Source organism: Calidris pugnax, unplaced genomic scaffold (assembly GCF_001431845.1).
Source record: "Calidris pugnax isolate Ruff unplaced genomic scaffold, ASM143184v1 scaffold206, whole genome shotgun sequence".
Classification (NCBI taxonomy): Eukaryota; Metazoa; Chordata; class Aves; order Charadriiformes; family Scolopacidae; genus Calidris; species Calidris pugnax.
This window is the reverse complement of record NW_015090957.1, coordinates 2450900-2474495: the sequence shown is the minus strand read 5'-3', so window position 1 is coordinate 2474495 and position 23596 is coordinate 2450900. Positions and strand designations below refer to the sequence as shown.

At 40.7% G+C, this 23596-nt stretch overlaps 2 protein-coding genes and 1 non-coding gene across 19 annotated transcripts in view; 2 read left to right on the top strand and 1 right to left on the bottom strand.

Annotated features, from left to right (window-relative positions):
- Positions 1 to 1442: 1442 nt before the first annotated feature.
- Positions 1443 to 1515, top strand: TRNAR-CCG. The gene has a single exon. It is a non-coding gene; the product is annotated as a tRNA-Arg (tRNA).
- Positions 1516 to 3211: 1696 nt separating this feature from the next.
- Positions 3212 to 9731, top strand: LOC106893909 (chromosome unknown open reading frame, human C17orf58). Of its 2 annotated transcripts, none has more exons than XM_014952234.1 (5): positions 3212 to 3493; positions 5651 to 6079; positions 6201 to 6281; positions 7719 to 7910; positions 8516 to 9731. In XM_014952234.1, exons 1-5 carry the CDS (start codon positions 3430 to 3432, stop codon positions 8698 to 8700), a joined length of 951 nt encoding a protein of 316 aa, XP_014807720.1. In that variant the 5' UTR covers positions 3212 to 3429; the 3' UTR covers positions 8701 to 9731. The 2 variants fall into 2 exon arrangements, with proteins under 2 accessions (XP_014807720.1, XP_014807719.1); XM_014952233.1 differs by having other exon boundaries at positions 5453 to 6079.
- A 1186-nt stretch (positions 9732 to 10917) lies between these two features.
- BPTF (bromodomain PHD finger transcription factor) overlaps positions 10918 to 23596 on the bottom strand; it is a 54868-nt gene continuing 42189 nt past the window's right edge. For 11 of the 16 annotated variants that reach the window (XM_014952196.1, XM_014952210.1, XM_014952197.1 and 8 more), the window contains 8 exons: positions 23360 to 23442; positions 22100 to 22325; positions 21320 to 21663; positions 17848 to 18021; positions 16750 to 16942; positions 15672 to 15756; positions 13880 to 14066; positions 10918 to 11821 (listed from right to left, as the gene is read on the bottom strand). In XM_014952196.1, coding sequence (XP_014807682.1) covers positions 11785 to 11821; positions 13880 to 14066; positions 15672 to 15756; positions 16750 to 16942; positions 17848 to 18021; positions 21320 to 21663; positions 22100 to 22325; positions 23360 to 23442 — 1329 coding nt within the window. In that variant the 3' untranslated portion in view covers positions 10918 to 11784. Of the gene's footprint in view, positions 12582 to 13879; positions 14067 to 15671; positions 15757 to 16749; positions 16943 to 17847; positions 18022 to 21319; positions 21664 to 22099; positions 22326 to 23359; positions 23443 to 23596 lie in introns of all 16 variants that reach the window. The other 5 variants (XM_014952204.1, XM_014952209.1, XM_014952208.1 and 2 more) reach the window with 2 other exon arrangements.

Sequence of the window (23596 nt, the reverse complement as noted above, 5' to 3'; positions counted from 1 at the left end):
GGCGGCCGGCCCGGGAAGGAGATTGGAATGGCGGGCGGGGTTTGCACCGCTGGATGGGCGAGAGGAGGGAGGCCGTCCCGCTCTGAGCGGTTCGGGGCAGTAACACGCCATTGCCTCACATAGAGCATAATTTCTACTTCAGTAACCAACCGGTCACCACAGGCTTCTCCTGAGACTCGCTGTGTTGTCTCACAGAAACGTGGTACATGGGAATTTAAGGATAATTCCCTAGGATAATAAAAGGGATGTCCGGTTGCAGTTGAAAGCAATTCAGTAACAGAACAAAATTAAATCATACAGAATAACAAAAAAAGGTACGTCCATCCCTGTGGCATATCTAGAAAATAAACAGATTCAGAATTGTTTCAGATGGGTTTGGCCTATTTACAAGGGATGGAATACAGAAAAAAACCCTGTTTCACAGGAGGTGTAATTCAAACCATAAAACCTCGGGGAAAAAGCATGGCTCTGCTAGCAACTCAAGCACTTTGATGCCTATAATGTACAATACAGGGCAGAGAAGTGTCAGAGATGCCCATTGACACATCAGTGTGTTAAGCCATTACATTAAACCACTTAAACTAACCTGCAGATGCATATGCTAGTAGGTAAAGACATCTTCAGAAGAGGAATTACCAGTGCATTTTACATAGCTTGTTTTGTGCCTTACAGTTATGATTATAGTAAAATAAAAACATCACACCAACATTTAAGCAATAGTAGTGAAGATGAGAAAATACTTGAGTCACGAACGGAGATACTGGAAAAGGACTTGGTTTGACACAAAGAAAGGCAGCTCAAAAGTAGAAATTGAGGACACCTGGTGTGCAGGAGGATGGCAGGGCCAGCGTGAAGAGTCTGACGGGTCACAAATTGCTGGAGAGTCGGCGGTCTGGAGCAGCATGACCTGGGTGAAGGGGACGAGGAGGCTGTAGGGATGGGCGTTCCAGGGGAGGGGGAGCGCTGTCAGCCATTTCGAAACGGGAGGTGGCTGCAGGGCCGATACAGGGTGACCGTGCCTTTGGGGGTGAGGGTGGTGTCACAGCGTGAAGGGCTGTTACCAACACAGGAGCTAACGGGTGGAGGAAGGCTGCGGCTGAGCGAACGGCGACAGCCCAGGGTCCGCAGGAGCGAAAAAGGGCCGCGAGGGCAGAAAGCCCAGTGCAAAGCAGACGAGACGGAGCTAATGGCAGCGGAGGGGACGGGGCGGTAGCACGAAGCCGGGAGGCTCGTGAGGGGACGAGACCTCCATTGAGGGGGCGGCCAAGGCGCGCGCCCATGCCCTGAGGAGTGCGCAAACGGCCGCCGCGCGCAACGGACTGAGGCGAAGGGGCGGAGCCTCCCGCTCACTAGCGGAGAGAACGTGAAAACATATTTAGGGGCGGAGCCAGCGCCGGCCGGGCGGAGCTCTTACCGTGCGGCGCGAAACTCTTACGCTGGGTGACCCAGTGGCCTAATGGATAAGGCATCAGCCTCCGGAGCTGGGGATTGTGGGTTCGAGTCCCATCTGGGTCGCACGATAGTTATTTTGTACCGTGGAGGCTGCGCGGCCTGTCGTGCGCTATTATCGCCCAGCGGGACCCCCACAGTTACTTTTAGCCGCGCCGCGCTCCACTGCAGCGTCCGGGGCCGGTAACGGAGACCCGGAGCGGAGCCAGCACCGCGCTCCGCTCCTGGGAGGGTAGCAAATTCCCTCAGACGCATCCTCCGCAGCCGCTTCCGTGTCAGCGGGGCGCCCGCCCTACCGGCCGGCACCGCGGACTATCACAGGCGCCACCGAGCCCATCGCCGCCACTGCCCTCCTCCCCGCGGAAATCCTGAGGCAGCCGAGGGCCTCCGCCCGCCGCCAGAGCGGGCAGCGCCTCTGGCCACCCCAGATCTGCGGCTGGCGAGTATCCCCGAAAGCCCCGAGGAACCGGTTGGCGGGCGGAAGGTGCTCCTCAGGCGCCGATCACGGGGCGGAGCTGAGGGTGGGTCGGCAGGGGGGCGGGTGCCGCCGAGGTCGGGCCGTGGGGGCCCTCCAGAGCCCCGGCGGTGAACGCAGAGGGGAACCCGAGCCTGCAAATCTGCTGCTGGTGCCCGCACAGCTCTCCGCGGCCTTCTGGGCCAGGAGGTGGCCGCTGCCCCGGTCCGCTGTTTTCTTCGGAGCAGGGAGTCCTGCTCGGGAACTTCCCCCCTTCTCCGCTGCCTCTGGCGTGCCTGTAGCTTCTTGAACGGTAGAAATACTGCAAACGTGCCTACTGCCCCTTTAATCAAGGTCCTGCCCAGGTACAAAGTCTGGAGAAACTCATTCATACAGACATTAATACGGGCTGAGTTACACTATCAGCTAATTTAAACAGAAGACTCTTTGAGCACAGAAGGTTTGCAGGACACTCACACGTCCATCCATCCATCGGTCCATCCATCTTCAGCACAACCCTCAAGAGCAGGGGTCTGTCACACCCCTGACTTCTCTCGCTTGCCACGGGTACGCACCAGCTGAGTGGGAGACGAGGCACATAAAGAACACATGAGCTCACCTCTGTCTCATCCTCAGTTTGAAGTCTCATTTCCATAATAGCTAAGTTGGAATACTTTCATAATTAAAATGGTTAAAATAGCTGGAAAATAAGGATTAATAAATGCTGCAGTAAAAACTCTCATGACAGTAGTAGCCAGTGACATAAACTGTCACAATGGAAATCTTGTCTAGCAATAAGGTCACCTGTTTTCAGTTGGGAACATAGGAATAAGCCTACTTAATTCAGTAATCCAAATCAGCGTTGGGTTGTTGTGTGGCAATTTTCAGAGTTCTTCATGTTAACAAATACAGACTTAAAAATGAAGCTTCATCTGGGGTCAGTAGAGCTTTTCCTCGCATGGACAGTAACGACTACATTTTTCAGTTTGAAAAGAATCACTGGAAAGGGTTTCTTAAACTAAAGGAGATTACCAGCTACATAACTGGAGGCGGCCAGAAATACCTAAGTATGTTTCATGGTAGAGCACATCCTGTACAGAGGCTGAATTGCAGAGGTGATGCACGTTCTAGCATCTGTCAAGTGCACGTTATAAAGTGGGGAGCACCTGTAGCTCCCCATGTCCAGTAAAACTGTATTTGTTCTGTATGATTTTGTCTATAAAATGCCATAGGAAGAAAGACCCTCCTCTAAGATAAAAATCTGTTGCTAAAAACACATATCCATCTGTTATTCACAGAAACACAGTATAGACGGGTGTACATATGGGAAGGGGGTGTCCATGCACATTCCTCCTAGGCAGGGGTGATGGGAGGCTTGCAGGGACGGCAGCGGCTTGGTCTTGCTCCAGTGGGTTGTCCAGTGAGTGATTCCTGTTTCCCCTAAGGCTGCCTCTCATTAGCATGAATCAGGGGAAGGGCGTAAAAGACTCCAGTTTGTGTTGTGTCTGGAAAAACTTTACTTCAAAATGACAACCAAAGTGTTCTGGCTCCTCTGCTTTGTCGTTAGATCATCTTCCAGCTCAATGGCCGGTAAGTCTGTTAACATTCAAAGCGGGGCTGGGGCATATTTGCCTTTGGTATCAGGGGAGACTAAACACATTATTACAAATTCTTGCCTAAGCAGCCTTCTTCAGCTGTAGTCTTTTTAGCAAGTGGTAGCAGTAATCGCGTAAGGGCTCAAGAAAGAAACATTTCAACATGTTTTGTGGGATGAGAATGTAAATTGCAATATTTGATTTGTCAACATTTGAAAGAATTAAGAGCACCTGCCAAAAGCAGGCAGTTAGCTGGTGCCATGAATGCTGCTAGCCCTCATTCTGCAGCTGAAGTCTGGCTTGCTTTTCTTTTTGCATTTCTTGCATTTCTTTTTATTCGTATGTGACCTTTCCCTTTTAGTCTCCTTCCCCTCATCTGTAAACTTCAGATTTCTGATTTATTTCAACATGCTCTGTGCTGCCACGTGTGTTTGCAGCAAGCTGTCCTAAAGAGGTTTGGTTTTTTTAATTTATATTTTTTTAGTACTTCATTCATGTACAGAAACAAGATATACTTCTATTCCATTGGGAAGAAGTCCAGGAGCTGATTATGTTGCAGTTGTATTTCTTAAGTTGCAAGGGCTAGATAGGAATATGCTGGCATAGGGGAATGAATCTCAAGGTCCTGAATGGATCGAATAGAGAAAAATTCTTGTTACAATCCATGACTGGGAAGGCATGATAAACTTGTAGTAGAAAAGTATACTTAAAAAAAACCCAAGTCCAGAACACCTGTTCAGAGTTCACAGCTTCATATTGAACCATCTCCAGCACACCCTTGCCTATTGCTTTCTTTAGCCTGGATCTCTTCCACCCCTTTCTTCATGGACATTCTTTTCACTTTACATGTGGCCAGCCCAAATATCAGGGAATCTTTCCCATGACAGCAGCTGGTGAGAGCAAAGGGGGAGAAGTGGCAAGGTCAACAGTTGAGTCAGTTATAGAAGACATTGTTCGTCTTTGCATGTCAAATATCTCTTTTCACATAAGGAGATAGGATCAGCCTCCTACACGATGCTAACCACAGACAGCGAACACCCAGACAGCAGCTGTGTGTGGCTGAACTGCTTTAAAACTCTGCTGGCTAACTAAAGACATACAGTGAAGGACTAAAGTAAAAGGAAGATGAACTGCAAGAGGAAATTTCTCTCTCCCCAGGCTAAACAGAAAGTCATTTTTCTTTGTGAGGTCCAGATGATCAAGGTGAAGGTATAAACGAAGGTCTTGGTGACTGTCCAGCTTGTGTGAACAATGTCATTAAGCTGTTCTATTTTTCACTAGATTCCCAGACACTTCCTCTCTTTCACAACCCTTGTCCTCTCAACTGAAGAAAAGCCTTGAAATACCTGTTACTCAGCAGCAATAGCCTAGCTACCAGGCAGTGGTACTGCTACTATACAGCTCTGTAGTGCAAAAGTCAGAAACCAAAACTGCGGATAGAGATCTTTTCAGTAGCATTCAAAGCCCAAAGCCGCTGAACAGTCCAGATGACATTGTCAATAAGGCATCCCATGGATGGGAAAACCAAATAGTTCTGTTGTCATAGTCTTTTAAACAAGCATCCCAAATGGCAGTGTGAACCTTGTTTCCTCAGATGCTCCCTGGAGATTCAGGCTTTTGAGAAAAGGGTTTGTTTATAAGTCCTGTTTTTAATTTGCAACAATAATAAAGTAAAAAAACGCAAATCTCCTGTGTTTTGCTCACACAGCTGCATTCTCTGTACTGGGCCTTCCATGTTGGAGTACAGAAAAATGAGGATCTCTACTATATTTGATCTGTTGAACTATTTATTGGTTATGTTGTCTTACTGTTCACAGGGCTCACTTACAGACTAGAGCCTCAAATCTACTGGGTGCTTCCCATTCAGAAGCACGTGAAATAAAAAAATTAAAACGCTAATACACCAACCTAGACGATTCTATGATTCTACACTCTCTCCTTTTTTTGTTTGTAGGACCCCTGTCCTATGCTGAGAAATCCAGTCAGACTCTCAGCAAAGATGCTTACACTTCAGCAGACGCTGCGCCTGGCCACCTCAAGCCGCCAGCCTGGGCCACCAGCAGCGCCAGGGACAATCACACCAAACGCTGGCTTCTGCTTCCCACCGACCTGCAGCGTCCAAACCCTCCTAAAATCACCTTTCTCTCCTCAGACAAAAAGAAATGCACCAAGGCTTCTCAAGAAAACAGCACGGGCCTGAGGAAACACCTCTTGCAGTATGGAGGGGCCCTGCCTCTGGGGAACCCGACTGAGGGGCCTCCTTCTGCCTCGTTTGACTTCAACCATGCCAACAGAAAGCATGCGGATAGACGGCTGGCCGAGGCTGGCAACAGCGTGTCAGCTCACTTCCACCACGCAGTATCTTCCTACCTAAAGATGACATCCTTAGTGGAGGCTCATCCTTTTCTGGACTCTGGAGCAGCGGAGTCAGATGATCCTAACACGCTGGATCACTTCAACCGACCACGGAATATAATACCCTATAAACACACTGATCCCTTCAGGAAGGTCACCAAACCCTCCTGGGTCACCAACCGCCAGTCATCCAGCTTGCCGTACTACTTCAGTGTGCTGAAGAAAGGTAAGGGGAGAGCCTGCTCTAGCAAGGGATATCCTGAGTTTTCCAAAGGTTGGGTGGCCTAATTTGGATGGAATATCCCAAAAGGACCCGTGCTGTCCCTCAGCCTATGTGCCTATTCTAGATGGCGATAAAGAGAAGGCATGTCTGACCGAGTGCAAGAAAGAGAGAGATGAAGTGGAGGCCTACTGCGTGAGCGAATTTGGTAAGTTGTGTTCTCCAGGAACCACACAGACAAAGCAGAGGCTGCTTTTGTTCATCTACTTCTGACGTTTCATTTCTGCTTTTAAAATACCATTTCACTGAGTATGTTAAATAATTACTAAGTACATTAAAGGGACCCATCACATCTCTTTATAAATGCACTGTGACAAATGGTACCAAGTCTCAGATTACCCTTCCCCTACCTTGGCCTAGAATTGCTCTTTTTTCTGTTTCCTCTCCTTTCCACTCCTGGGAGGAAGGCAATGTTCTTGCTGCTGGTCAACTAAACCTAAAAGACCAATTGTTTTAGAGACTCTAAGGTTAAACATTGTAGCCTTGTTACCTACTTCTTACTACTTCAAACAACTTTGTGATTTTGGGGGCTGAAGTTTCAAATTAAGATTCTCCTTGAAGTTCTGTAGGACTCAATGTTTGTAGTCCTTGTGTCCAAGTTGATAGAGCTACAGATGGTAGAAAATAGCCTGGCATTTTTGAACTGACTGTTTACGAGCAAGCACTTTCTGACTGAAATCTTGTCTTGTGCTTACAAAGTTGTGAAATAGATACCAATTTCTTCTCACGGTATTTTAAGAAATAAGCAAAATACATGCCTAGTAGTAACAGATGTTTCCATTTGTAGAACATAAACACGTTATGAGACATCTGTTTTCTCTAAATAGAGAAGTCAGGAAGTGCTTTCTACAAACGCTGTATTATTTTTTACCACTTTCATGCATTCCTGTCAAACACAGGCCTTATAGTGACCTGACCTTTGTACATTTCAGCCTTTAACATTCATTTCTTAAATTGAAAAAGACAATCTGAGCAACACATCAGCCAAGGTTCCATTGCAGTGATCAGAGAGCGCTTTTCATTTCTTTACACTTTCAGTGCAGATTAAGGAATGATTGCCCGAATCCAAGTTCCCACTCAGTGGGGCAGGTGTAATGCCAGTTATGAAAGTCCCACTTGCCTTACCTCCCTAAAAGGTTTGTTGTTTTCTGATTCCTGCAGTCAGCTCTTTCAAAAGCTGAGGTGTTTTATTAGCAGGTTAGCTTTGGACTTCATTGTGAAGTTTTAAATTTGAAAATTTCACTTTGTTAGGTTATTATGTCCATTTTCTACATATCACCATGGAAAACAGTACTAAAATAATCACTTTCTTTTGAAACATTTTATAAACTTCACTAAAACATCTCAGACCCTTAAAGCACAAGGTTAGCAACTCCTCAACAAATACTAAGGTGACGTTCTCATCGAATGTGATTATTTGAAACAACCCCTATTGTCAAGACTGCCTGCTACTGAGCCAAATGATTTCTGCTGACACTTATTTTACAGCATTTTACATGAGCCTTCACACATACCCTGAGTTGCAACCAAGACACATAATCTGATGGTTGCTTTTCCCCCTCCCCTCCTTCTTCCCTTAAAACAGCGGTGAATGGAATTGTTTACAACATGGAAAGACTGGGGAATGGAGTCTACTTGATTACGCTTTTGGTAAACAGCGATGGATTATACAAGATGAATCGCCTGTATATTACTCCTGATGGCTTCTTCTTTCGAGTTCACCTTCTGGTTGTGGATACTTTAAACTGCAGTAAACCGTGTCTGGACTTTAAACTTGGTAAATCATTCCAGCTAAATCCATTCCACTACACCTCCCGCATGCAGCACGGTTTTAGTCTGCCCTAGTTTAATGGGCTTATCCTGGGTTGTTGTGATATTCTGAAAAAAAAAAAAAAAAAGAAAAAAGTATTTACTGTTATACTGGAGAGCTTTTTCCCTCCCAGTTTGTCTAAATTTTCAGGAGAGAACCAATTGTGTGAAGAAGTCAGGTAGCAGCATAGTCCTTTCTTAACCTTATCCAGTTTCAAAGAGATTGCAAGTTTTCAGGATTGCCCCAAAAATTTATATGCAGGAGCTTAATCTGGTGTCTTTGTAAGTAATCCAGTTTTCCTTCTAAATGCAAGGTTATTAAATACCAGCATTTCCCCCAAAGAGCTTCTAATTGCAATACAACACAGTAAATAATTATTTCCATGCAAGCACAACCCACAAGTCCCACTGAAGTTCAGTGCGCATATGTGCCACTGTACTGAGCCACAGGCTCAGGATCTATTTCTGCAAGGCACCACTTCACATCTACTCATAAACCTGTTGCCTTTCAAGTGAGTGCAGTGAATGAATCTGTGCTTTCTTCATGACATGGACACCTCCTTTATTTTGCAGGCAGCAGATACATTGTGATGGGTCGGATCTACCGCAAGAGACGACAGATCCCTGCAAACCTGCTGCAGCTCCTGCGCGGGCACCTGAGGCCAGGGGACGGCTTGCTGAGGAGCAGCAGTTACGTGAAGAGGTTCAACAGGAAGAGGAATCGCAAAGTGCAAGCAGCTCACGCTAAATGCAGATAAGGCTCCAGTAACCTCCCTCTGTCTAGGACATGGGCAGCAGCAGAACTTCTCTCACAGAATAAACACACGACCTGAATACTTTGACTAGGTACCCAGATATTGTGAAGTTCTGTTAGGTAAAAGTTTTTGCATGGAGTGCAGCATATACAGATGCAATTTTCCTGAGAGATTTTGAGGGGGCTTTTGATTTGGCAGAACTGTTCCTGGCAATGAATCAAAGCATTGGGTAGACTGGGAGGGACAAAAGGAAGGAGGAAGGGTTACAAGTGCATCTCAAGTTTCTCTGTGTCTATTTTCCACTGAAGTCCAGGGACAAACCAGCAAGTCTTACAGTCATCCATTTGCCCAGAACAGCAATTAAGCACTCTTCCCCACCCCCAAGACGTTACTGTAATATAGAATAGGGAAAGCGTGGGTACAAAAATAACATCCTCGACTAGATCTTACTTGGATTGTCTCTCAGAAGAGATATAAATGATAGTAATGCAGTGCAATGCTAATGCATCCAAAGCCCGAGTAAAATGACACATTGTGTCTGCACCACACTCAGACATAGCTGTTGCTCTAGAAGAAAGCATGAAGAGCAATTCATTCTGCGTTCTCTTTTTGTGTTAGTCACCTTACCTTTCTTTTCTTGCTTGAATGGTGACTCCTTTGTCACTTGACAAAAAGACAATCAAGTTGGTATAGTTCACGTTATCAAAATCTGTGTTACGATATAACCATTTTGAAACAGATACTGCAATAATTTGTAAAAATACAAAGAGGAGGAGGACTCAACAGAGATCACAAATCTTACGAATTTACCAGGCTTTTAAGAAAGGTGAGCACTAATTACAAGACCTAGATTTTCAGTAACACCATTAAACTATAAAAGAATACCATTAATATATCAAGAAAAAGTACCTCAACCTACTCAACGGCAATTGAAAACACTAAAAAAGGCTCTCGGCCATACAATTAAACGGTACGTATGGATTATTTCCCTGATCAACCTGATTCACTGGCAACTATATATAATCTGGCAAAGCCAAGACCTGTATATGATAACATCAAATGTTTCATTAGAAACACCACCAAATCAATGTCAAACACATTACTTTATTTGTCTGGGATGATGTGTCCTATAAGGTACAAAAAAGTACTCTTCAGTTTGCCACAATTTGTTAAAAACATAGCAATCTATTGCCTACAGGTAGGAAAGTTTTAGATGATGTCATATATATATATGTTTATATATGAATAAATAGTACAGAAATACTGTGAAGTCCTGATGAGATGCAGGATATGTTTAAATGCTGTTCAAAGTTGAGATTTTTCCTTTTTGCATTAAAAACACAATGCATACAGTATGCAGCATTTTTTTAAACGTCAAAGGACAACAAAACCTAAATGCAACTACTCTTCTTTAACTTTAAGAAGCATAAATGGATTATTGTTTTCACAATTAACAATTATTTTTAATTTTCACATATAGGTTAAATGACAACATTTGTATGTACAAAAAACCACGGGTTTTTATTAAAGTTATCCCAGAAGAACCTGTACACCTGAGCCTGGAAGTGTAAGAAAGTGTGGTCAGTAGCAACATCTTTTTAAGAAAAAATAACAGAAGAGGTTCTTGCATAGCAAGGTGTGAGGTTAAACCCAAAAGGACCTTATCTGTCAATAGGGCAGATCCCAGATCGCTGCAGAACAGAAGTTAACTGTGAATTAGTGCAAAAGCTTGTCACATGGGTAAGGAGCAGCACACAAACCACGGCTGATTAACTACAGATGGGCAGTATCAGCAAGTCATTCAGATAGACAACAGGAAAGTGACAGATCAGAAAGAAACAGCAACGTCATCTGCAATTCCCATCTTCTGACTTCAATTCATCCCTCACAGCGGAGCAGTTCAGAGCCTTTCCCAGCCAGAATTACGCTAAGTACTTTACATTCCTAAAGTACTTGGCAAAATATCATCTGATCCAACGGTGGGGAGTGACATTTCACAAAATACTTCCTACCATGTTATCAGATACAGTAATATTGGCACCACTGTAGAACATTTATAAAGGGAGAACAGCTGCTCAAGAACAAAATGCAGTAAACGCTACCTTTGGAGCAAGATCAAGTGGGATCTCCCTGGCCACTTCCCTCCCCTATCGCTTGAAATACCTGAACAGATCCCCAAAGTGTTACAAACATATTAGCGCACACTCAAAGACACCTACATCTGTGGGGAGAAAATTATCTCCATTTATTTTGTTTCATATACATCCATATTTTGAATTTTAATACAAAAGAAAAAAATTAGAATCTGACAAATGTTTACAAACAAGATACCTTCAAATAGATTTTACTCGTTTCAGTCTGGTGCAGAGTAAATGACAAATTGTACTGTTATATTCAAGGCAACAGAGTCTGTAGTCCATGACCACTTAGCCCAACTTTTATGCAAGCTTAATTGTTTTTATCTACCATGAATGATAAACTCATTGTTGATTCCCAGTTCTGTGTGTGTGCACATGTGTACATAGCAGCTCCTTTCATAGAAAGAAAAGACATCTAGAGGTCTTCTTGTACTTTTACCTACAGGAATCATGTTAAGATACAGAATGGATTACATGTGACTCGGGCTGGATTTTATAAGAAAAAATAATTAGCTGACAAATGAGGGCAGCATTAAAAAAGCGTCTTTTTTGCAACAATAAATAAATACAGTCAAAGTTTTCTGTGTGGACTTTAAACCAGCTTCTTCACTGAAGAACAGACGTGGCATTTCCATGGAGTTAAACGTGACCCCATTTACTGTATCTTTTTTCTTGCTTTCTTTCTCTCTCTTTCAACAAAACAAAATTTTCCTGCTTCTGCCACAATAGTACAACAATTTGATCTTGACAAGAAAGTGGTGCTGCTGATTTTCATTTCTTTGTCCTTTGGACAAAATAAGCCAAGAATATAATTTGACTGTTGTGACCAATAAAAACGCAGTTTACATCAAGTCTTGTCAGGATAACCTGACTAAAAACATCTGGCTTCTTAATTAAACATTTTCAGACAACCAGATCCTTGCTTGTGTGTTAGCTTACACGCTGAACTCTAAGAAGCTGTAGACTGCAGTTTGTTGTTATGGGACCTGCAGAATACAGAAGAAAGTGAAGAATTAAGCACCCTTCATTTTGGAGAACACAGTTGCTGAAAGGTGTTGCCAAGGGTAAATCACAATGAGGGAATTACCACCATGTTGCTTCCATTTATTTTTTTTCCCCCCTTCAGAAAAAATAACACTTAAAATAATTCTTTGTGAATTATAAGCACATTTTCTCCTACAGTACACAAATATTTCAGTACTTATAAAATGCAGTGTGTCACTGGAATATTCCAAGATGCCTGAAATCAGTTTTACTCTCCCATTTATATAATAGTAGTCAATAAAAAAAAAAAGGCAAAAAGACAATTTAAATTGTATTTATAATAAGGTATACTTTGCTTAAATTTATTCAAGAAGTCTTTGGATTAACTTAATAGAAAAACTGAACAGGCATGTTAAAATTACATTTTTGCTAATCAGAGTTCAGTAAAACTCCTCTTTGACATTCACAGTTTTATTAGTGACTGAAAATAAAACAATAAAATACATGGTTCCCAAGATGAATTTTTCTTTTTTCTCAATACAGTATTAGAGGAATGGGACAATTTTTTTTTTAATACAGTTATGTCTACCAGCATTTATTTGCTGGTAACAAAAAGCAAAAACTCAGTAACATTTACTTTTTAGACAAATAATCTGGATTTTTAGGGCAGTTTAACGTCATCAAATTGTACAATAAAAGAAAGAGACCCCCAACATCCAGTTCTGACTCCAGATAAAAAGTTCAGACTAAAGATATCACAATCTGCAAGAAAAGAAAGAACACGGATGGTATAAATGAAAAACAATAACAAATAAGATGCAGCAATGAAATTGGTGTGCAAGCAGTGAGCGCTGGAAACCAGCTAAAGCAAGATGATGGAAACAGGAGTTGAAAACTACCTGATAAAAATAATTAATATAGTATTAAATTGGGAAAAAAAATATGCTGGACAAATTCATTTGATCCCATCCCTTCTTATAAATCCTACTCTGGTTGCATATAGATACTTAGAGAGCTTCCACAACAATGGATACAGAATGAAGCTTTCAATTTAGCTAATGACAAATGGACACAATCCTGCACTAATGTTTCAGACCAGCAGCTGGTTACAGTTTTGACTCTCACAGTCGGATGGACAAAGGTAACCACTACACGCAGACAATTTCTGAGTAAGGATGAAGGGAGCAGCTGCTGGGACTCAGTGACAGTTGGCAGACGTGGGAATACAGCAGCGATGCTGGATAAACCTGTGCACCCCGTCCCTGTCTGAGTGAACCAGGGTTAGGACAGCCGTACAACATACCACACAGTGATTTGGCTGCTGCCCCACAGCTCCCACGTACGGGCTGCCAGACAGAATCGGAAAGCAACAGAAAAAAGCTGCAGTAGAATTGCATGTTCTTTTTCGGGAACGTCTATGTTAGGGAAATACTCTACATTGATCCTTCAATAGAAAAACATTGTAAAAAAAGTGAGTTTAACTTTAGTTAATTTTGAATTGCATTCAATTTTCCACACCTTATTTTAAACTTTACTTATTCTCCCTGTTTCAAAGATGGTAAGTTATAAGATGAAAGAAGGTAGTAAAAATTGAAGTATTTTAATTTCTTTCATTGATTATAAGCTTCATGGAAGGATCGTCTCTTCTAAGCATCTGAAAAGTATTTCGTGCACAGCAGAACATTATTGGAACACCACAAATGCAGTATTTGTCCTGGTCAGAAAGGATTCTCAACAAGATTTCTGCAGCAATGACTTAAAGTGTCCTTCAGATCATCTACATTTATGATACTTCCCAAATTCGTATCTAACAACTCATTTTGAACAAACATTACAAAGTAACCTCCATAAAATCATATTTTAAGCCTTAATTTGATGGAATTTGACAGCTGGCTATTACAGAACAGATTTTATTTTTTTTCCTCCTTGAAAAGAAAAGTTGTTGCCCAGGAAAGCGCATGGAGAGGCAAATCCCTGTAAGAAGGCAAGGGAAGCTCACAAAAGCATTAAGGAGATTTTAGGGGATAAGAGAAGATCTATGATTAGGAACTTTAGCTTACCTGCTGGCCTTAAATCCTTTTAGTTTCTGTACAAAGAATGATTCGAGAACTTCTGCACATTGGTAAAAAGGGGAGTCGCTTGGATTGTAGTAACGACAGTTATCAAAAATTTTGGTCATATCTGCCACAAACTCCGTGACTTTTTTGTAGTAACGTTTCAGTATTCTTTCTTCCATGGTGGCAAGGTCTTTAAAGAAACCAAAGATTGTTACAGTGAGACATTTTACCCTGAACAGAAGCAGAGGCTGTCAGAGTGAGGGAAGCAAAGCCTATCTGGGTTGCTTTTCCCAGAGCACTGGCTGTGAGGCAGTGACGCCAGCAGGGCTCCTTCAGAATAAAGGAGCCTCATACTCATGCCAAAGTATGTTGTGTGCAGCTAAAGTAAAACATAAGTATCAAAATGACATAGGAAAGGTTGGGTCTTTGCAGGAAGCTATTTTCTTTTTCTGAAGAAATTAAGGAAAAAAAAAAAAGAGACAAATCTGGATTCAGTTACTTGCACTTTATTTTCTTTACAGCCCTCATTGAGACCAAGTCCTATGTGTACACGTAACAGCTACTGAAACCTTCTGATTATTTATTTGAATTCATGACTTGCTTTGAACGAATTACCAGTTCTCACAGGCATATGCATGTTACCACGTGGCACAGATGAAAGAGATTTCAAGTGCAGGATCATGCAAAACGCCAGTGCTCTCACTCTCCCTGACTAGACACATTAGCGAGGCTGGAATGGTGAAATAAGCAGTGATTGTCCTATTTTTATGCAAATGTAAATTAAAAAGAGGGGACTGAGAACTGCTAGTTCTAAATGTAGCTGTCTAAAGGTATAGTGGAACTTTTAGCTGGAAAAATAATGACCTGCCCTTGGAAAATGCCCTTAAAGTGCTTATTTTGAAATGCAGTAATGCCAGAATGTGTGAAAACAAAGGTAGATGGGCCCAGTGCATTTCACATATATTTAATTGTATTCTTACAAGATTATTTCCCTGCTAGTTAAGTCAAAAAGGGCTAAATACATTTTGTTCAATCATCATATGCTTAATTACATTATTACTTGAGCTTTCCTTATAAACTCTAACCCATCAATTATGGAACAGGCCTTGTTTAGCATTTACATAACGGCACAATCCAAAACTTTGGAACTGAAAAGGACACAATTTCTAAGCAAAATATTATTTTCAGTCAACGTACTACAATTTTGCCAAGATACTAAATTTAACTTTCCTATTTCTAGGATCAGTAACAAGTAGGTGGGAAAGATCAAATGATATACCAGCTCTCATTTAGTACATATAATACGAAATTTCATATACTATCAAGGTAGATGAAGATAATTTTAAACTCCATCTTCGGTTGCGGGTCACACCAAACTGTATGAGCACCGCTTCCTCCTCAAGCTCCAGAGTACGACCCCCACACTTTGCAGGAGGAACTGATGCATAGAGACAGAAAAAAACCAAGCAAAGCAAAACATAGAAAAATTGTCCTCTTGAAATAAAGAAAGTAATTTAAAAGCAAGAATTGTATCCTACCACTGAACTGAATTTCACAATTTCTATGTTACATCAGCTGTATTTAGGGTTAAGAAGTCAGTGTAGAAGTAGAATACCTTAACCCTCATGAACCTCTAAATGTATCAATACAAAATAACATTGTTTCATCTGCCTAATTGCATACCTGTGTATTCTGCAAAACACATCTTTAAGATCCTCAGAGGGAAACCCTCAGCAGGTAATTAATTTGGTATTCAAAAACCAACCCACTCACACTATTGCTCAGAAATACTTACCCATTGGTTCTTTAATAACACCGTAATAATCTGGTGCATCATTGGGATCTACTGGTTCTAGGAATGGCCATGCCATCTTGTGAGCCTGTTAGGAAAACAAGATTTAATTAAAAGAAAAAAAATAAATTAAATTAGCACTATTAATAACTAAATATTTTCATTATACTTTTATCTGTTGGGGTCTAGAATGGAATTTAAGGAAGAAGTGCAGCATTATATGAAAAGGTAACTAGTTCCCATCTGATGACTGGGTGAAGTTTTAAGTTTTAAAGCTCAATGTCAATGACTGAGTACTTGGTCTTCAAAACAGGAAACGATGTGAAATTCAGCCATAACAGGATACTGTGCTAAGCAGGCAGCATAGAAAAGTATGTAATGAATTTACTGAGAGGGCTTGGCTCCTCGCACCTAGAAATCAACCACTTTTCACTTCCAAGTTTTCTAAAATTAATTTGTTTTCATAAATATCTGCAAAATATAGGACAATGCAAAATACTACTCTTTGAGGATTTCTATTACCACACAATTATTTTAAGAAAATTCTTAAAAATTCTTTACAGTTGTAGCAGAAAAGGCATATTTGGGAGTGACAGATAAACCAGAAATACACTGTAACAGACGCTGATGTTATTATCAGGATGCAATCATTTACATGTTGATAACAACTTTCTGTGGGAACACTACTGAAATCTAATTACTCTGAGATTGAAGTATGGAACTGTAGATTAGAAATCACAGAAAACTAATCTGAGAACAGGACATTGCACTTTCTGTGCAGTGAGGCGACCATGCTGCCTTTTGGTGCTCTAAAGTAAACCTTCTGCCTTTGAAAGCCTCCCACTGAAGAGACTGTTTAGTTTCACTAACCCAGAAGCAGTGATACACTAATTATTGTGACTATTCCTTAGCACAGTAACGCCAATCAAGTTTGCAGCTGACATGGTAGCATTTCTCACAAACAAAAAGCTTTGCTATTTCCTTTTTATAAAGTCTCAAAACTACTAGAAGAGAAATGAAAACTGACTCCAAGACTCACTAGATCTGCCCTAGAGAGTAAATCCCTACACTTTGCTCTCACCTGTAAGGAACGCAGTACTCTTCGTAAACCTTCATAATCCTTGTCAGTGAGTGGACTGAGCACAGTCATGGCATCTTCTGTGGACTGACATTGTGGACACACATATTCATCAATGAGATCAGCCTCGCTTTGTAAAATGCCAACACAGCGCCCATGATACCAGTTCTGACATCGGTCACAGCCAATGTAAAATCTGCAAGATCCAAAAAAGCGTTAGTGACTCGATCTATTTAATTTAAAGACTACTGTTAAATACATAAACCTGCCATCACCTGCACACAAGCAGATACTTGACATGATTAAATAAGAACAGCATAAGGTGGTATTTCGACCAACAAATTCTAAGTACACTATTCAAACTGCTTTTGTATTTGCAAACAGGCTAAATTATAGACCATTTCAAAATTAGTCCCTAAATTTTATACTAGGCACTTTCAAACAATCAAGATTTCAAAAATTATTCCTCTGCTTTAGAGTTGAAAGGAACAGTGTAATGCCAGAAGCCTCACCCAACCAGTATTCCAAAATAATTCAAGATACATTTTGCGCAAACTGGACTACAACTGGGGCTCGTTTCACTCGGTACAAACATTGTTCAAATGGAAGCTTCAGTCTTGCAGCTGAATACAGAAGGGGTATTCTATGACACAGAGCCTTATAGTAAAAGATACTGACCACATACCCCCATACGAAAATTAGACTTTCTGTCCAGATCAGAGTAAAGCACAAAAAATACCACTAAATACTACATTTGTCTTTTAATCTTTCTAACAATCCCTTGTCAAAGAAAGCAAAAAAAATCATATAAAAATAATTCCCAATTTAAAGTATGGGGTTACTTTAAAAAAAAAAAAAAAACAAAAAAACCCCCAAACAACAAACAACACATTTTCACCACCCTGAAAACCTCACTTTTCCTAAACATTTACTGTACAGAAACATTCTGGAGAGGAAGACAATTACTGAAAAGCAATTTGTATTACGAATGAATACAACATATGCAGAATAACTTTTTTTTTCTTTTGTAAGGAACAGGTAACCACAGTCAGAGCAGTTTGCTACCTAAACATTAAATAAGAGGTTCTTATCAGAACTCACTGTGACTCATCATAAGGTGTTCTGCAGATACAGTACAATTCCTCACTGCTGCCCTCTTGTGCCCGTTTACAATCATTACAGATGTACACATCCATTTTCTTAGCCTCCTTTTCTGTGATGCCAACACATTCTCCATGATACCAGTTAGTACAAAGATCACAGCCAATATAGAACCTAAAAGTGTTCACAATGAAAATGACAATGTAATTGTCATTTCAAATGGCATGGCACTTTTCCCTGCATTTCTCTCTGATGCGCTTTCTTGCTGGCCTATTTTCTTCAATTTTCTGTCTGTTTCCCTGACTCCTAGCATTCTAGCCTTAAAACTAACGTTCTCATGCTGCAGCTATACTGTCAGTAAGGTCACTTGGGTCAATTTTAAATTGACAGTTCATTAAAACGCACAGCAATACATAACCAGACTTTGACAAAACTGGGCTAAAAATGTATGTCTCCTATGTGTGTGTGAAAAACTGTAAAAGGCACAAAAAGACAAGGCCAAAGAAAAAGATTTACATTTTCAAAACTGTAGCTCAAAAGCCACTGAAACATTTCCTTAAGATTTGAAAATGTAGGTCTCAGTTAATTTAAAAAACAAAAGCGAAGCGCAAACACCAACTAGGAGTTACAAGTACACCAGGAAGAACATGCATACCAGCCATGTGGAAGATGCTTATTGGTATAACATGGAATGAGAGAAAATTGGGTCAGGACATGGTTGTCACAATTTTCATTTTTTGGGGGGGTGGGGGGCACTAAAAAACAGATATTCAAAATAGCAACAAATTGGAATGTGGACCTTTCTTCAGAGAATAATGTCTACTTTCAGACAGAGCTGTGTGACGGAACCAGATACGGTATGACACAAAGTGAAGGGAACCAGGTACAGAGTCATGTGAATGGGACCTTGCACAGAATGATGTGACAAAACTGTAAAATATTATGCAAGGATGTTTGACATTTCGTGTATGGATCTCTCAAAACATACCTATGACTAGTGACAATCAACCAGATGGGCAGTGACAGATCCATTCTCTCTGCCTAAGCAAAAGCAAGCTGACTCAGAACCTCCACCTGCCTCAACTTTGGAGACCACCGACCATGTGATCTGTAGGAGTTACTGCCACCTGCCTGCAAGCACCTCTGCTGGACACTGCGCACCAGCAACAGGACAGGAGCTAACACATGTGCCACAAAACAAGCATCTCTAATTTCTTGGGCCTCTGTGTACCTCTCAGATAACCCAAATGCTGCCTTTTAATTTTCAGTCAGACAAATCCTAAAAAATAACTTAATACAACTCAACCTTCCATAAAGAATGGACAGATACGGCTCCTTCTGACAGCTATCAATGGTTCAGCCCATGTGCTCTTGCCAAGAGGGACTGTGTCTGTCTGCTCCTGGTGACCTCGAAACACCTGTATGTCCAGATGGAGATGCTGAACCTTGGCACTATAATGTGGAACAGGCGTCACACGATGCTTTAACAAGGAAGCTGGTTTACTAGTAGGAATCTTAGAAGGATACCCTTCCTGACCATCCTTGAAAACAACATGAGCAAATCCCTACAGCGCTGGAGTATTACAAATGAGAATTAAACACAAGAGGTTTGCAATAAAATACACAACAGCATGACTTTAGAGGATTTACTACATCCTAAAAAATGCATAGGGTATTCATAAAATACCACAAATTATCTTTTGAAGCAGCAAATCTATCTTTTCTGAAGTAGAAGAGAGACATCAGTGCAAAGAGGAGTATCCGATGCCTTATATATGTATGGAAAAAAAAAAGTTTACCAGAAAACCATTTTAAAACTTGACTAATTCCTTTCCAAACAGTGAAAGGATAATGTAGTTCAACAGTACAGTCATCATTTGTAAAAACATAAAATTTAGAATTCACAAGAAGCGAAGCAGCAGAACTGAATCATATTGCTAAGGATACTACTAAGTTATTAAACGTTTCCTTTTCTTGAAGTTTCATTCTGTGCATTTAAGCACAGTTCTCGATTCAGGCCACCAGAATTCACTCTATGACCACATTTTTTCTCATTTTTACTCAAATCCCCACTGGAGTCAGAAAGAGTGAGTCTGAAAAATCCTTTTGCTCACAGAATTTGTTCATCTCATTATAGTTTTGTGACAGTTGTATTGCTTGCTCACAAGAGCAGCAGTAATACACAGACCTGTGTTTGGTATCACAACAGAATGAGAACAGGGTATCCTCCTAAGTTTAGTGGATGACAGAAAGCCTAACACAGCATTCGTACTTGAAGTAAGACAGGTGACACCTGTTAGAATTAATAGCAAATTAAGAGCCAGGACATCAGAAACCTGCTGTTCCTACAGCGATGGCAGCACCGAGAGCTGGGCCATTTCCCACACTGGAATAATGGTCAGAGCAACTCAACAGCCAAGGTGAAAAAACCCTAAAGACCTCAACTTCATTTAAAAAACATATATACTAAAAAAATAAAAGGCTAGAAGGAACCTCAAGAGACCCTCTAGTGCTGGCCCTAATGAAGAATCCTTACTGGAGCGAAAGCACTACTCCACCTCTATGGTTTCTTTCTTGTATCAGCATTTAAAGCACCATCAAATGGCACCAATTAATACTTTTTGGTATCGTCACTCATTGAGCAGATAACATACTCGCTTGGAATTTGTATGAAGTCAAATTTATTTTATGTACATCTCTACACAACTATCAGATGTTAATCATTACTAATTACTGATGTTAATCACTCCTAGCTTAAGCAGGACTTGCATAACGCTATCCCCCTCAATTCACTGAATCTTACGCTTCACTGCCTACCAAATTTCTTCACAAACTTTGTAAAAAGCCTAAGTATTTTCCCTCATTCACAGTCAGAATCCAACTTCAGAGAACTGCAGTTCTCACTTTGTCAAATGCTTTTATATTCATTTTCTATCAACCCTGGGATGTAAATTATAATACACGGAAAACATTTCTACCTGAAACATTGCCTAAAGTGAACTGCAGCCCAGTAACTCAGAACCCCCTTTACTGTCTACTGACTTGAAAAAGAAGTAATTTATTGAAAGACGGTACCAAAGCTATTTCTGAAGAACATCAGCTACTTGTTCACAAGAAATCGCCCAAACCAAATTGTCACTTGCTTCTGAGGCAGAGGCAAAACGGCAAAAGAAAGAATAACAGAGAGGAGGGAAAAAAAAGAAAAAAGAGTATGTGCATGTGAGACAGAAAGGTCACACAATGGAAACATGCAAACAAGTAGAAATATAAATCACGTACATTAATAGTATAAATCAATTATGTTAATAGTTTTGTAACAGCTAGTGGAAAAAAGAGACTTTATTCTCTATACCTTAGTGATCACTGCAATAACTCCTTTATCTCCGACTCTAGAGCTATCTCACACTAACAGCTAAAGACTAAGCCTAAAGCTAACAAAGCACCAGAAGAGTCTACGGCATTCGCTACTCACTTGGACTCATCATAAGGCGTTTTACAGATGCAGTAAAGCTTTGTGTCCTTCTTTGTTTCCTTTGAGGTAGTAGAAATCATTTTCTTCTTCTTGGACTTGGATGCTGATGAATCCTTCTCCTCATCGCGCTTTCTCTTCTGGGAGGATATTGGCATTGGGACAGTGGTGGAGGAGGAGGAGGTGACGCTGGCTGCATGTTGTGGAGGTGGAGGTGGTGGCAGTGGCGGTGGTGGTGGTGGCGGCGCAGCGGCTGCAGCAGCAGCTGCGGCTGCTGCTGCCACGGCTGCTGCCTGGGCTTTTTCTTTTTCTTTCTTAATTTTACTCAAGTCTTTCTTTAGCTCCTCCTGAAGTATATTAAACAAATAAATAAAGAGGGAGGCACTTCATATGATTGTTCCAGGACAGGATTAAAATCTAGACATAAATCCCCATGCTTAACTAAAAGAACATAATTAAAGCCATTTAAATATAGAAATATTTAAATGTACCTAACCTACAATTCATGTAACATTAAGGGATGCCACTTAGCCTACTATGACCCGTTGGCTGTAATTTATCAGAAGCTGTTTCAGGAAGCAAGGTAATTTCAGTTCAGATGAAAACCACAAAGTACAAAGAGGACATATAGTAGCTTTGTAGAGATCCATGCAGCACAATGGGAACTTCTTCCTGTATGTTTCTTTAAAAAGCTCACTGAGCAAACAGATAAATTAAAAATTAACACAGAAATGTTCTCTCCAGCTTAAAATCAAATTAGTCTTTGAGAATAACTGTCCTTACCTGCACTTCAATTTGTAGATCTTTATCCAGAAGTGCTCTTTTTTTCAGTATTTCAGCTTTCAGCTGTTCTTTATGCTTGAAAAGCAGAGCTGAGAGCTTAGTAGCATTCTGTTTACTGCGCTTCTGTTCTACACTCTCTTCTCGTTTTCGTTTCTTAGCTGCCTGTTTCTCTTCTTTGTCTATCTTATCCAGAATATATTTCATCACTTGGTTGCACACAATCATTCTGTGGAAGAAATAAAGAAAAAGCACATTGTGCTGAGCTGCCTATTTATCCCTGGTTGAGAATGCAGAACCATTTAATTCTCCAGTCTCTGCAAGTTGCAAGCTAAGTTATTACTAATTGTTATTTCACACATTGCTCCCACTCACACTTATTTACTAGAACAGCGCAGGGAGAGATCAAGTCCCTAGTTAGGGTCAAGAGGGCCAGTCCCAATTTAATTTAACTGATCATTCTTCCCCTTCCCCTGCAAAACTCCAAACAAGCTTAGGCTTCATTACGATGAGAGATATTTTCACTCAATTCAGTTCCCACAAACATGTTTGAAAGAACTGGATTTTGTTTATTCTGATGCAGGATGAAAGCAAGCTGGAAGCCTGGAACAACTTCTAAAACATACATTTCCACCCTCCAATGACCACCAAATATTGCTTAGTTTATGTGTTTGGCATAAGGACTGACGTGTATTTTTCAGTGTATAGAATTCACTATAAAACAGTTCCCAATTTCTTCATTAATGACAACTCAGGTTAAATTTTTCATCTGCTTGTTGTACGCTCAACTTAAAATCTCTTCCTGTTCTTTTGTTCTGCAATTTTGATTTATTTTTGCTTTATATCTCAATTAGAAAATTAATGTATTTTGGTTCTTCTGAATTTACTTTTCCCTTCCCGTTCTACTTCAAACCCACTAGAAAACTAAATGTTTCTCATTGCTGGAGTGACCGTGAAAGATAACTCCCACTGACATATGAGCTGAAAGCAAACAACAAAATAAGAATGGCCAAACACATGCAATACAACATTTCACTTTAAAAACATATAACCAAAATAAAATTGAGAATATACACGATTCAATTACTTACAGTTAAGAACATCATTATGAAAGTTACTGTCAAGTGTTACTTTAACCAATCTTAAAATAGCAAAATTTCTTTAAGCAGGTTTTTACAAACCAGTGTTTTACTATACCACCACAAAAAGATGGTATAGATATACAATTTTCACATCGAAAGATGCACTATGATGGATATTCACCTCTGATTTTCTTCCCTCTCAGCTGGAGTCAGTGTCTTCTTCTGTTTCAAGTGTTCTATGACAGCATTCTGTTTCATAACTACCTGTAGGATGATACAGAATCCAAAATAAAATATGAAAGCTTTACCCTGGATTTCATCATATTACTGGGAGAACCAGGACATTTCCTAAGTTCAAGAAAAAAAGTGTTATTTATTTCAGTAAGTGACAAAATAAAATCAATTTTATCGGGGCGGG

Excerpts from the sequence above, each read along its gene's own strand:
- LOC106893909 (XM_014952233.1), top strand. The coding sequence starts at position 3,430 with ATGACAACCAAAGTGTTCTGGCTCCTCTGCTTTGTCGTTAGATCATCT. Across the intron at positions 3,494-5,452 it reads ATCTTCCAGCTCAATGGCCG|GACCCCTGTCCTATGCTGAG; the intron begins GTAAGTCTGTTA and ends TTTTGTTTGTAG. Across the intron at positions 7,911-8,515 it reads GTGTCTGGACTTTAAACTTG|GCAGCAGATACATTGTGATG; the intron begins GTAAATCATTCC and ends TTTATTTTGCAG.